The 14,613-nt window shown below is 45.5% G+C and overlaps 1 protein-coding gene across 1 annotated transcript in view; it reads right to left on the reverse strand.

The window, feature by feature from the left end:
* The window catches only part of FHAD1 (forkhead associated phosphopeptide binding domain 1), a 119,931-nt gene extending 108,498 nt beyond the window's left edge, over positions 1 to 11,433 (reverse strand). The window contains 2 exon segments of the mRNA XM_023509768.1: positions 324 to 530; positions 11,341 to 11,433. Coding sequence (XP_023365536.1) covers positions 324 to 530; positions 11,341 to 11,433 — 300 coding nt within the window.
* Positions 11,434 to 14,613: the final 3,180 nt, after the last annotated feature.

A 14,613-nucleotide genomic window follows, 5' to 3' on the forward strand; every position in this document is an offset into this window, starting at 1 on the left:
AGAGCGCTGATCTGCCTAGAAAGGACCATTCATCTCTGCATTTTCAAAGGCACACGCCTGCTTTCCCCTCCTCCAGTGAAGCTGCACATTTGAGGGAAAATGCGGGTTGGGTGCTGGCCATGTGCAACTCGTGCATGTACCTCCACGATGTACCCAGGAGAGGGCGCTAAGACTCCCTCCTCCCCTGGTCTCCAGGAGGAGTCCGAACCGTGCCGCCAGAGTGCGCAGCAAGAAACCACAGTGACACAGCTCTGGGTGGGCTCCGCCCCATGGTGGTGCAGGAGGCGACCCAGCCCCTCTGCCCTGCAGGGGCCCGGACTCACCTGGGGTGGGTTTTCGATGACTAGTTCGTAGGTCAGTCCCGCAGAGCCAAACCTCAGGATGTCTCCAGGAATAAGCTTCACAGCCACATTCTGGATGTGGCACTCGTTGACAAACGTGCCGTTGCGGGAATTGAAGTCCTGGAGAACGAAGCTGCACTCGGCCTCATTATATTCAATGAGCGCGTGGTGGTTGTCGATGTCAGCAGACTGAAATAGAGAGAACAAAAATGACACGGCCCCCAGCGTTTCCTAGTGGGTGTCAGAATGTGTTAGGGGCTTTGTCTGTGTCACCAGGCTGTCACCACCAATCTCATTTTAAAAAGAGGCTGAGGGATCAGAGAGGTTAAGTGACTTGCCCAAGGCCACACAGCCAGCATGAGGGAGTTGTGAGAGGTGCCTTCTCTGACTCCAGATCTGGGACAGGTACCCAAGATGTCGGGTGGGGAATCAGGCAACACAGGAAAGGGGAACTTGGGAGAGCCTTATTAGGCACCATTTAGCCAGGGAATTGGCCACTTTCTATTTCCCTGACCCCACACAGGTGCTCAACGGCAGGGCAGGAAGCAGAAATGGCCCAAACACAAATCACAAAGGCCAGGCAACAAGCAACAAGTTCTTGGAATAGGGTATGTACGGTTAAGGGGTTATTGTAATTCATTTGCTTGTTCTATTCGTTTTTTTTTTTTTTTTTTTTTTGCAGTTTTTGGCCGGGGCCAGGCTTGAACCTGCCACCTCCGGTATATGAGGTCAGCACCCTATTGCTTTGAGCCACAGGAGCCGCCCTATACTATTCATTTTTAAAATACATGTTTTCCTAATATTACAGAAAATGAGCCATAAAGAAGAGCACTAAAGAAGACATTACAATCACACATAATCCCATCTCCCAAAGGCAGGCACTGTTAACATGCTGATTCACATCCTTCCAGGGTTTTCTATATGCTTACATTCTTATAAAAAAAATTTAAACAAAGTTAATCATACCATACATACATAGTTTTACAACTATCTTTTATAAACTTTGGTAAACAATGAATGTTTTCCCAGGCAGTTAGTTATTTCAACAGCTTCTCAAAGCTACCCAGATCTAAGCAAAGATGATCTACTTTTCCGAAGGGGACTTGGTGTGATCAGGTTTCCCCAAAGGCGAAGGGCCCCAGCCAGTGTGCCTGTGCCTTGGCAGTAGGCAACAAAAACGCTTCTGTAATTATACTGTAATAAGAAGACTGAGCAAAGCTGAACTAAAGGAAGTAACACATTTGCCTGGTGGCAGGGTCTCAGATAGCTGAGTGGAAATGTCCCGACTGTAAGCTTTAGGGTGCACTGAAGTCTTTTAGGGCATGGGCTAAATTAACTGGTATGAGTATATGAGCAGGTATTTTTTATCATTTTTTTTGGAGATGGGGTCTTGCTATGTTGCCCAGGCTGGAATGTGGTGGTTTTTCACAGGCATGATCATAGCGCATGACAACCTTGAACTCCTGAGCTCAAGTGATCCTCCTGCCTCAGCCTCATGGAGGAGCTGGGACTTCAGACAGATGTGTGTATTTAATCATATTTCTTTTTACTTTTTGGTCTTGGCCATGCTACCCCTGTCCCAGCTTTGGGAAAGGGATGTACGTAATGAAGAAACAGTAAAAACTGGGGTTTTCAAAAGAATAAGGATGGGAAGAAATGGCCTGGGTTCTGGCGAGACAGTAAGTCTGGGACGGAGGGAAAGAGGAAGCTCGTCTGTTTCCCTCCAGCCAGCAGAGTGTCCCCAGCCTCCCTGGGAGAGTCTCCTTGAGGAGCAAGCGAGCCTTTCATGGAGTGTCTCTGAGAGCAACCCTGAGACGGAGGGGAGACCTGAGAGTCCTGAGTGGTGGAGATTATCGGCCATGCCTCCTGGTGTACCCGGGTTTGGAGAGAGAGCTCAGGGGCTCACATGGCAGACTAGTGATCTGTCTATGCTGTAACTCCCTCATCTGTAAGAAGGGAATGACAGTCCCTGCCTTGGAGGCTTGTTGTAAGGATTAAATGAATTAATACACATGAAAGTTCAAAGGACAGTGCAAAGTAAGCCCCTCCCAGCTCATCTGCTACCTTTCTCCACTGCCAAAAGCTCTCAAAGCCAACCCACACCACCACCTCCCTCCTCATGCCAAGAGTCCAGAGACGAGATGGTAATAACTGTGGCTGGCAGCATGGTCCCCCAGAGATGTCCACGTTCTAATCCCTAGAGCCTGTGAATATGCTATATGACATGGCAAAAGGGCTCATGCAGACATAAAGATTACTCATTAGTGATCTTAAAATAGGGAGATTGTCTTGCATTATCTGGGTGGGGCTTATCCAATCGTGTGAACCCTTGAAGATTCGAAGCTGTGATCAGCCCCCAACTGGGGGGTCCTTGGTCTTCTAACTGCACAGAACTAATTCTGCCAACAGCCTGAAGGGGCCTGGAGACAGACTATTTCCCAAGAACTCCAGAAAAAGAGCCCAGGTGACCAGGGTCAGGGGAACTTGCTGAGTTCACCCAGACTTTTGACCTACAGAACCACCAGAAAACAAATTTTTGTTGTTTTAAACAGAAAACTAATACAATAACCACCAAGTGCATTTCACAATGATTCTGTCTCATGACAGAGTTACTGCAGTGGTCCCCGTGGTACACACACAGAAGTCACTGCTGAGGATGGCAGGTAACTTGCTCGAGATCCTTCAACTCAGCAGACAGAGCCGGGATAGGAGCAAGGTCCTGAGTCCCAGCTCACACCCTTGACCCCCCCTGTTCTAGACCCAGCCCAGAGCCTATTCTGCCTGCTGTTGCCAGAGTTCTCTCCCAGCTTACAAAGATAATCAGTTCTTCTCCAGATGAAAGGCCTTTCTTTTGAAGAGGAGGATCCATCTTCCAAACAAGTTAAAACAGTTCACCACACATCTCCAGCCCTTTGCACATGCTGTTTCTTATACGTGGAGTGTCTTTTCCTGCCTGCTCTGCCTGGAAAATCCCCAGGTTTCTCTTTAGACAGGAGGCTCAAGCTTGAGGAGCTGTCCCCAACAGCCCAGCCAGGCTCCTTGAGGGTCCCCCAGTGCAGCCCCAGCACAGCCTGGGTCAACATTTCCTCTTTACCCGAACTGCACACCAGAGGGCGCCACCGAGGCTCATTGGGACGGTGAGAATCACCGGAAAATCCATTTCATTGTCCTGCGGATGAACATCATTTAAGATTCTAAACTACGGAATTTTCCTAGCTTAGTCACTGCCTTGTTATCTCAATGAACTCCCAAGAAATTTCAGATGTTTAGATTTTTAGATGTTCTCCCCAAACCAAATTGACACCCAAATGATGAAACGTCTTTCTCTAGAAGCTTTGAGTCAGGCCCATGTCTGGAACTCAGCCTCTCCGTTCCAATTTTGCAGAAAGCTACTTAACTTTTCCGAGCCCCGTTGTGCACATCTTTCCGTGAGGATAATAACAATAGTAGTTCCGCCCCCAGGAGGCTGTTTTGAGGATACAGTTCTATAGTACACATGCGGCCTCTGCACTATATCTGGGGTAAAGTAAAATACCGTCGGGGATAAAGTCACGCGAGATACCTAATGAACCGTCTGCACAGGTGAGCTGTGGCTGTCTTGTTTGTGTTACTCAAAATATTCACGATCTTTCACCTCATACCCATTAGGATAACTACTATATTAAAAAAAATAACAAGTGTTGGTGAGGATGTGGAGAAATTGGAACTGTGATGCTCAATTACTGGGAATGTAAAATGGTATGGCCCCCGTGGAAAACAATACACTGTTTCCTCAAAAAAATTAAAACTAGGATTACCTGGTTTGGCGCCCCAGCTCAGTGGTTAGGGCATGGGCCACATACACCAGGGCCTGCTAAACAATGACCACAACAACATAGCCGGGCATTGTGGCAGGCCCCTGTAGTCCCAGCTACTTGGGAGGCTGAGGCAAGAGAATGGATTAAGCCCAAGAGTTGGAGGTTGCCGTGAGCTGTGACGCCACAGCACTCTACCCAGGGAGACATAGTGAGACTCTGTCTCAATGATAATAATAATAATAATAATTACCAATATCATCTGGCAATTCCACTTCTGGGTACATACCCTAAAGAATTGAAAACAGGGTCCTGAAGAGGTATTTGTAAGCCCGCTTTCAACAGTGGCATTATTTATTTGCAACAGCCGAAAGGCAGAAGCAGCCCACCCAAGTGTCCATCAGCAGACAGTGGATAAACAAAATTTGGGATATACACACAACGGAATGTTACTCAGTCTTCAGAAGAAAGGGGAAATAAAGGAAGGACATGCTGACACATGTCCCAGCACGGATGACCCTTCAGGACGTTATGCTCCGTAAGTCAGTCACAGAAAGATAAATATTGCATGATTCAACTTACAGGTGGCCACAACGGGCAAATTCAAAGAGACAGAGGGCTCTGAGAAAAAGACTTGATCATAATATCTTTTTTGTAATTGTAGTAAAATACATATAGTTTACCATCCCCGTTTCTTAGTGGACAGTTCAGTAGCGTTCAGTACGTTCTCACTGCTGAACCACCATCACCCCCATCCATCCAGGGAACTCTTCATCTTATGAAACCGAAACTCTGTGCCATTAAAGGATAACTGCCCACCCCAAGTCCAGTGCCTGGCAGCCACCATCCTTCTGACAGAGCATGACCTGCTGCAGCTGAGGAGACCATGCAAGTCTCATTGAACAAACACCGCTTGGGGTGCAGCTAGGGCAGGAAGGCCAGCGAGTGGGCACAGATGGAAGTGTGGGCAGCCGGGCTTCCCCCAGGCCTGCTTCCTTCCATGGATTTTGTTGCAGGCCCCAGGAGGTTGGTAAGACACCTTTATCCAGGCCCATTGTCACCTTATCTCTCAGAACTTGAGGGGTTCACTCCTAGTAAGAGAAATGTAAATGAAAATGATAGGGATACCGTATTTCACCTCTAAGATGAGCAAGATCCAAGAGCAGGGTGTTGCATTCTGCTGGGGAGGGGCGGACCCACTGCTGCTAGAGACTAGCCCTGTAAGCCTTTGCTGGACAGACACAGCCCTTGGACACAGCACGTGGACTCACACACCTGTGACACATGGAAGTACAAGGTCTTCAGTGCAGCACTGTTTAATAATAAGAAAGCGATTGTGATGCAGGCTCTGGTGGTTCTTTTATTCTAGGCTGCCCAGAAATGGCAGGTGCTGGGCTGATTGGGCTGTGGTGTGTTTGCTAAATCACTCTTGAGCCCTGATCCTCTGGTCCCACGTGAGAAGGGACTGACTGTGCAATAGAGGACGTTTCCCTCCTGAGAAGGGAAGCAGGGGTGCGGCAGCGCGAGCATCTGAGCCTCTCCTCCCTCCCTCCTGCACCTTCCGTCCCACCCTCCCAGCGGGTACCGAGCTGACCCTGGATCCTGAAACCTGCCCCCTGTGGGGCGGAGTGAGGTGTTGAGGAGGGGGTCAGCGCTCCCCTCTTTAACCTTTGCTTCTTTTCTTCAGGACAAAGTTTATTCAGGTAGTAGACAACAAGGAAAAGAAAAAGAGATCAAACAGAGCTGCCTGGACATCAGAAGGGAAGATGCCCTGGAGATGGAGCAGCGAGAGGGAGGGCGCTCGGGGGCAGGGCTCTCTGAGTGGGATCCTCTCTGTGTGGACTCCTCACCTGAACCTGAGGAGCAGAGAAATGGGCAGATTCCTGGCCCTCCAAAACCCATGGTGTCAGAACGTCTAGGGCCTCCTGTTAACAAGTACGCGAATGCACGTGAGAAATCCAGCAACTACCGGTGTGTGACAAGTTTTCATTTTGGAAGAATGCAGCCCCTTTCTCATCAGCATTTATATAATGGCCACATCCAGCTATAACAAGGACAGTTCACAGACCATCATCTCACACCGTTTGGACCATAATCCCCAGGTCCAGCTCTGGAATGAAGGCAGCGAGGGGCTGGTCAGGGGGAGATTCTAAGGGCATTCCTGCAGGAGGCAGCCAGAGTGGCTATTTCAAAACACAGGCTCCTGCTTGCTGGAAATCCTTCAATGCCTTCTCGCTGCTCTTCCGATGAAGCCCAAAGTCCTTGTGGTGGCATGAAGTAGTCCTGCCTGCCACTTAGCTCTTTCCTTTCCCTCTGTGACTTGTGGACACACTGGTTTTCTTTCAGTCTAACAGGCTCACTAGCCACTGTTCTGCCCCAGGACCTTTGCACACACTGTTCCTGCCCTCTCTGTCTAGTTAAGTCCTCCTCGCCCTCCATATGCCTTCCCTTTAGACTGCAATGCCAGCATATAACTATTCCTGCTTCTGTGGGATCCTTCAACCCACATACCTCTCTCCTAGCATCTTCCTGATTGCAGGGACTGTGTGTTGCCGTATTCTCAGACTTGCCTCAGTGCTGGGGCTCCAGGTAAATACTTGCGGAATGAATGAGTGGTAATAACAGCAAAAACTAGTTCTTAACCAGTAGAGGAAACTAAGTGAGGGTCTGATTTCAAAATTAAAGCTTCCTATGGCCATTAGGGAAAAATACCCTTTACAGGATGCAGGAAAAAAATCTGGAGGGCAAACCCCTGCAAATATCAATATTGACTATTCCTGAGTCATACGATTACAAAGTAACTTTTGTTTTCTTCCTCACACTTTGCTTTCTCCCAGTTTAAAAATAAAAACACAATAAACGTGTAACTACCTTCGATTATCAGAGAACGTAAATGATTTCAGAATATCATATGGATAACGAAAATGATCTATCAGCCTTGCAAATGAATTTAAATCTTTAGAAGCAAGGATTCTAAGTCTTTAGGATTTATCCAGGTAAACAAACCGTCCTTTTTTTTATTTGCTAAGTGTAACGGCTGGGTAATTTCGAGGCTGTTTTGTTTTTTTGTTAAATTTTAGATTCCTGAGATTTATTTAATGGAATGACTTCTAGTGTAACAAATAACACCAGTGATAAGTTGATCGTTGAGTTACTACTCAGTGGGCCCCACAGCTGAGCAAGCGAGATTCTTAGGTGAATCAGAAATCCCTAGGAAGGCAGCAGAGGGGTAATTTCCACCTCATCTTATCTTAGAAAATGGAAATATACTGACATGCTGATAGGTTTCAGTTTTTCAAAACAGGCCTGTGTCCCCTACATCCCTTCTTAAAGCAAATCTCCTCTCCCAAATGAAATAAGCTTTGGGAGGAGGATTTGTCCAAGAGACGATAGAAAAACCCATTAGAAGTCTATTCACGAAGCATTTGGCAATTCATGCATCATCTGTTCTCCAGGGAGCCAACAGAAGCTCAGGCTTCTGGAAATGCAACTGATTCCTTCATAAATCAATGTGACTGTTGCTGATGGTGGTGACTTACTTTTTAAACTACAGTTGAGGAGCAGTAAACAGTCAATTGTTTTTATACAATAAATGCCACTCAATTTCTGCCTGTATAATATTGTTCCTGTTAGTTCCCAGTTTGTTAGTATCGGTGGGTGGCCCCTGAGAACTCCTCTCAGTCTCCATGGGTCACCATCATAATAATGACACTGGTATCCTCTACTTAGCACCCTGTGCCAGGCACGTTACATGCATTTTCTCATTTAATACCCACAACAACCCTGGGAGGTAAGTGATTCACAGACACAGGGAAAATGAGCTCAGAGTGATTAAGTAATTTTCTTGAAGTCACACAGCTAGAGCAATGCCTAAAGAGATTCAAATTTAGATCCCTCTCCCAAGCCTGTGCTTTTAGAAATTATTATACTTTTCTAATATCATAATCAGGTTCAAAACAGAGATCCTTGTATTTACCAAACAGAAAGTGAATCAACCTAAAAAATGTATCTTTCATTATGATGCAGAGGAAATTGCAAATCTTTTGCTTTGTTTTCCTCACTTTGTGCACTGAACAGTAGCGGGTATGTGTCCTTGTCAGCAGACTACATCCTGGATAAGAGTCTCCAGTGCAGGTAAGGTGAGTTATTCTCAAATCCGTAGAGTTTATGACAAATGCTCTCAGAAAACTAGAAATAGAGGGGGAACTTTCTCAAGTTGATCAAAATGATCTGCCAAAAACCTACAGTAACACCATACTGAATGGTGAAAGACTGAATGCTTTTCTCCTAAAATCAGAAACAAAGCAAATATCAACATTTATACTGCTCTCACCAGTCTTACACAACAGAGTACTAGAAGAAGTTCTGGCCAATGCAATATCGCAAGAAAAGGAAATTAAAGGTACACAGATCAAAAAGGGAAAAGGAACATTGTTCTTATCTGCAAGTGATGACATTGTTATTTACATATCCTATCCCAAGAAATCTACAAAACACCTTGAAGAAAATTCAGTCACGATTGCACAATACCCCATAAGCATACAAAAAAATCAACTGTATTTCTGTTAAGTATCCATCACCTGGGTAAGCAAATAAAAGTGAAAATAAAAAATCAACTGCATTTCTATATACCAGCAATGACCAGGTGGACATTGAAATTAAAAGTATGATACTATTTATCATAGCTAGCAAAAAAAAAAAAAAAAAAAAGAAAGAGAAATACTTAAGCATAAATCTAACCAAACATGTATAGGACTTGTAGGCTTAAAGCTATAAAACACTCATGAACAAAACTGAAGAAGAAACGTACCATCTTCATGGAATGGAAAACAACATAGTAAAATAGCAATTCTTTCCACGTTGACATATAGGTTTAAATAACATTTCCAGGGTGGCGCCTGTGGCTCAAAGGAGTAGGGCGCCGACCCCATATACCGGAGGTGGTGGGTTCAAACCCAGCCCCGGCCAAAAAAAAAAATTAAATAAATAAATACCATTTCTATCAAAATCCCAGCAAGATATTTTATAGCTAGAGAGAGATTTATTCTAAAACTTGGAGGCAGGCTTGGCACCTGTGGCTCAAGTGGCTAAGGCGCTAGCCACATACACCTAAGGTGGCAGGTTTGAATTTAGCCCCGGCCGGCTAAACAACAATGATGGCTGTGACCAAAAAAGAAATAGCCAGCTCGGCGCCTGTGGCTAAAGCAGCTAAGGTGCCAGCTTCATACACCTTAGCTAGAGGGTTTGAATCCAGCCCAGGCCCACCAAACAATGATGGCTGCAACCAAAAAATAGCTGGGCATTGTGGCGGGCACCCGTAGTCCCAGCTACTTGGGAGGCGGAGACAGGAGACTGGCTTGAGCCCAGGAGTTGGAGGTTGTTGTGAGCTGTGATGCCACAGCACCCTACCCGAGGGGACAGCTTGAGGCCCTGTCTCAAAAAAACCCCCAAAAAACAACAACAAAAAAAACTTGGAGGCAAAGGAGTTAGAATAGGTAGAACAATTTTGAAAATGAAGAATAAAATGAGAGGAATCCCTCAGTCTGATTTAAGCGATATGTAGCTATAGTAGCCGAGACTACATCATCTTGGTAGAGGGACAGACACACAGATCAATGGAATATAACAGAGTACTCAAAAGTAGCTCTCACACAAGTATAGCCAAATGATTTTTAATAAAAATGCAAAAGCAATTCAATGGAGAAAGGACTGTCTTTTCAAGAAAGACAACTGGATATACATAGGCCCAAACAAAAAAGAACCTTGACCTAAAACTCACATTCTATATAAAAATTAACTCATAATGGATCATAGATTTAAGTATAAAAGTCCAAAACTTTTAGAAGAAAACAGAGGAGAAAATCTTCAAGATCAAGGACTTGGTGAACTGTTCATAGACCTGACACTTGAAGAAAAGGGAACAAAAATCTCAGTGTTAAAATGCCACACTGCCAAGCACAGTGGCTCATGCCTGTAATCCCAGCACCCTGGGAGGCCAAGGCAGGAGCTTGAGTCCAGGAGTTGGAGACCAGCCTGAGCAACATAAAACATTCTGTCTTTACAAAAACACCTACAGTCCCAGCCACATGGGAGGCTGGGGCAGGAGGACTGCTTGGCCCAGGTGTTTGAGGTTGCAGTGAACTACGATGATGCCACTGCACTCCAGCCTGGGTGACAGAGTGAGACCTTGTCTCACATACACACACACACACACACAAAGAAGAAGAAGAAGAAAAAGAAAAATCACACACTGCATAATGTCATTTATTCATATGATATTTTCAAAATGATAAATCAGAACAGATTAGTGGTTTCCAGGGCTGAGGGATGGTGGGGAAAAAGATACTGTAGCTATAAAGGGGTATCGCAGGGGAGAGCTTTGATACTGGAATAGTTCAATATATGGATTGCTCAGTATGAATCTACACATATGATAATATGACATAGAATTATACACACTATACCAATGTCGATTTCCTGGTTTGATATTGTTATAGTCACATAATTTGTCACCATTGGAGGGAACTGGGTATAATTTCCAAATAAAGGGTTAAAAAAGTCTATTGTCTAGAAGACACCTGCTTTTCACAGTTACAAAGAAATTGCATTGCTTTCTCTGTCCATTTTGATATTTTAACCTCCCTCAAGATTGAAAAAGGCTCAAAGCCACTGTTTTTATTACTCTTCTCCTTCTTCCAACTTCCTTGGCTGTCAATGAGCTGAGGCTTTAGTTTGGACCACACCACAGGTAATTCAGGGAATGAAATGAATTGAAAGATGGCTGAGGCTAAGCCCAGGGCATGCCCTGATTTACTGCTTGGAGCTCTGTGGATTCCAACGCTCCAAGGAGCTCACAACAGTCCCAAGGAATTTGGAAAGCAAGAGAGGGCTAGCCCAGAGTAAGGTGCAGGTCCACGCACTGGCCCTGTGTCCACCTCCCAAACACCCCACAGGATAACAGGGAAGGCACAACAGGTGGGACATCCCCAGACGTGTTCTGCAAAGGACAAAGGGCACACTGCATTCTGCCCTGCGCTCAGCTTTTCTATGGACACCAGGGAAAGACAGTACATTAAGCGACGGGTTATTGGTAGCACTTCAAGGAAAGACGTGTGTTATCTTTATATTCTGCACCCAGAGAGCAATAAGGATGGTGGGAGGGCAGGGCTGGAGAGGGCTGGGGAACAGGTGGGAAGAGTTCTTACCTCTAAAACAAGGTCTGAATCCTTATGCCTCCCAATTGTAGTACTTTTATTTAGGACAAAAAAGCCGTCTACGCTCTTTAGGTAGGCTTTCATTCTCTCTGTTTTCCCTAAATAAGGTTTTCAGAAAGATATGTGTTAGAATGATACAGTCCTGTAATTATAAAACCACAGTATACTTAGAACGAATGCAATAGACCATATCGCCAGTCCAAAGGGAGCCGTCAGCTGAGGTGGGAGTGGATGGATGACTTGACAATGGACCCAAAGGCACTTCTGCATGTTTTGAAACTATCTTCTCTAACAGTGATCTCTAGCACAGAGCAAGAGCTTGGTTCTAATCACCAAATGGAGGACACATCTTAACTCAGGGCCCAAACAAGCGCCAAACCAACCAACAGCAAATCAGAATTCTGCTGATCATTGCTCTCCATCTCCTACGAAGCTTGGTATAACGTTAATTATCTGACATGTCAAGGATTCAAGTTCAAAATTCCTAACCCACCGCCTCCTAGCTCTGTGGCCTTGGATGAGTTACTTCTTTCTCTCTTGGTGCCTCCATGTCCTCATCTGTAAAATTAGTTTTTGTGAGGATTTAATATAATGATACAGATGAAATATCTAGAATGGTGTCTGGCACACACTGAACCTTCCTTTAATGACTTCTATTGCTGCCGTTAAGATCGGCTTCTCAAACCCTGATCCAAGGAACCCTAGGCTTTTTTTTTTTTTTTTTTTTGAGACAGAGCCTCAAGCTGTCCGCCTGGGTAGAGAGTGCTGTGGCATCACAGCTCATAGCAACCTCCAACTCCTGGGCTCAAGCAAGTCTCCTGCCTCAGCCTCCCAAGTAGCTGGGACCACCAGCATCTGCCACAACGTCCGGCTATTTTTTGGTTGCAGCCGTCATTGTTGTTTGGCGGGCCCAGGCTGGATTCGAACCCGCCAGCTCAGGTGTATGTGGCTGGAGCCTTAGCCGCTTGAGCCACAGGCGCCGAGCCTACAACTGGAATTTCACTGTTTGCTTTATCACATGCTCCATTTCTACCCGTCTATCCATTCATTTATATTTTGATGCTTTTCATGCTTTTGATGCCATGCATGCTTTTTAAAAACCAATACTTCAGCAACTTCAGAACATTCTAAAATGCTGACAATGATTCATCATGATGCTTGAATTCTAACTTGAGACGTGCAGGCACACAGTGTGACATTCTCCATCCCAAGGCCACGTCAAAGAGCAAGTCCTTTTTCTCTTCAGCCAAAGTCACTAAAATGCACAGGTATTGGATGATGGATAAAAGCGAATATCATCTAGTCGTGACAGTGTGGCAGTGTTAGAGTCTCAGGGCTGGTTCTGTTTTACATCATTATCTCTGTCATCATTTACGGAGTCCCTAGTAAGGGCCAGGCACTTACCCTTGAATACACAATGACTCTTTTCATGCTCACAGCCGCCCTGCTGTGCAAGGTAGATATCATTACTGTCCCTACTTCACAGCTGAGGAAGCTGAGACTCAGAGGGGTTAAGGTCACCCAGGGGTAAGGGCAGAGAGAGGACTAGCCTTTTGTACAATCCCTACTCAGGCAGCTCGACTTTGTACTTCTCTATTGCCCCTGTGTGGGGGCAAGGGGCTGCCCTGTTGGTGACACTCAGGCCATGCAATGACAGAAAGTCCTCCCAACCAGGATTCTATCCTCTGAAAGGAAGAAAAGGATATGAAGAATGAAATAAGCCTGACGTCTATGGGAAACCCCTCCACCTCCACAAATACTGACACTTGCATATCATGAGAAATGAATTTTATTACGTTCACTGTCATTAGTAGAGGGGAAAAGACATTTCCTTTTATAAAAGAACCATGCCCTGTTGCCGTCAAATTGCCTCAGTTATTAATACTCAGTCTCAGAGGACATTAGCAAGCACCACGTTCAAGTTTAATTAATCTAAAGTGAACTTGCAAGAAATCTCTCTTCTGTGGGAAAACCACAGGAAATGCTGCCAGAGTAAATCCCAGAACTCTGATGATTTGCTAATTTGTCTTTTAGCCCTTCCTCCAGATGTTTCCATGGCTGGTGCCTTCTCTCTGCTCAGGTGTCCCCTCTTGGTGAACACCTGACCACTCTGCCTAAAGACGTCTTGTCATTGCATTGTCTAACTGGCAAGTATCTGCTATAGTTCCTCCCTTGGACTTATTTTCTGCCATTTTCCTGCCCCTTTACTTAGGTTTCCCTTTCACTATATGTTCCAAGAGAGCTAGGGTTGCATTATTTTATTTATTTTATTTATTTGCAGTTTTTGGCTGGGGTTGGGTCTAGCATATGGGGCCAGCGCCCTACTCCTTTGAGCCACAGGTGCCACCCGGGTTGTGTTATTTTGTAAAGAATTCCCATGAGTTTCTTATGTTTGTTTGCCCTCCAGATGTCCTTGGAAAGACTGTCTTTGATTTGAAGAAAATCTTTTCAAGGACATTTGGAGGGCAAACATCCCGGAGTAGTGTCCCCTCCAGGGCAAAGGGCATATTTGTTTATGATAAAGATATTGCTTCCGGAGCAAAGGTTAGGCAGGTTTGCTAGCAGTCCTTTTAAAATCTTGGGGTTCCTTAGCTGGGGGACATAGGGCCACTGTGTGCACAGCTCCCACCTGGGCTGTTCTGCATCACCTGAGGGGCTTGGGGGGGGGGAGGGACGGGGAACCAACCCAAACGTGAAGCTCTGGCTGCCTGTTGTGCTGTGAATAATAAAAGTCCTTTGTCTCTAGCCCTGGAGTCTCCAGTCTTCTGCCAGCATCTGTTAAGCAGTTCCAGTCTAACTCAGTTAGCTTGCAAGTATAGTAACAGCTCAGATCCTTCCCAGTTTCCCACAGTTTTGTTCATTACACCTTCTCTAGCCCCCACAGCTGCCAGGTGGTAGATGCTCAAAAAGGTATTTGCTGAATGAATGAAAATACGAAATGGGGCCATAAAGTGAATCACTACAGCTTAGGAGTCTTTGATGATGACTGCTTTTCATTTTCCCCTTCTGTACCTGCCCTTGATGACATTTTGAAAAACTTAACAGTCTCTTTCTTTAGCTGTCTGGGTTGGGCAATCTTTCTCCACCTTAATCTTGCCTTGTGCAGTCACCTGCTTACCTGAGAACACCGTAGAAAATGATGTGGCTCAGCGCCTATAGCTCAACTGGCTAAGGCACCAGCCACGTACACCTAAGGTGGCGGGTTCGAATCCCCAGCCCGGACCCGCCAAACAACAATGACGGCTGCAACCAAAAAATAGCCAG

Source organism: Otolemur garnettii, unplaced genomic scaffold (genome assembly GCF_000181295.1).
Source record: "Otolemur garnettii isolate 467f Iridium unplaced genomic scaffold, OtoGar3 scaffold00009, whole genome shotgun sequence".
Classification (NCBI taxonomy): domain Eukaryota; kingdom Metazoa; phylum Chordata; class Mammalia; order Primates; family Galagidae; genus Otolemur; species Otolemur garnettii.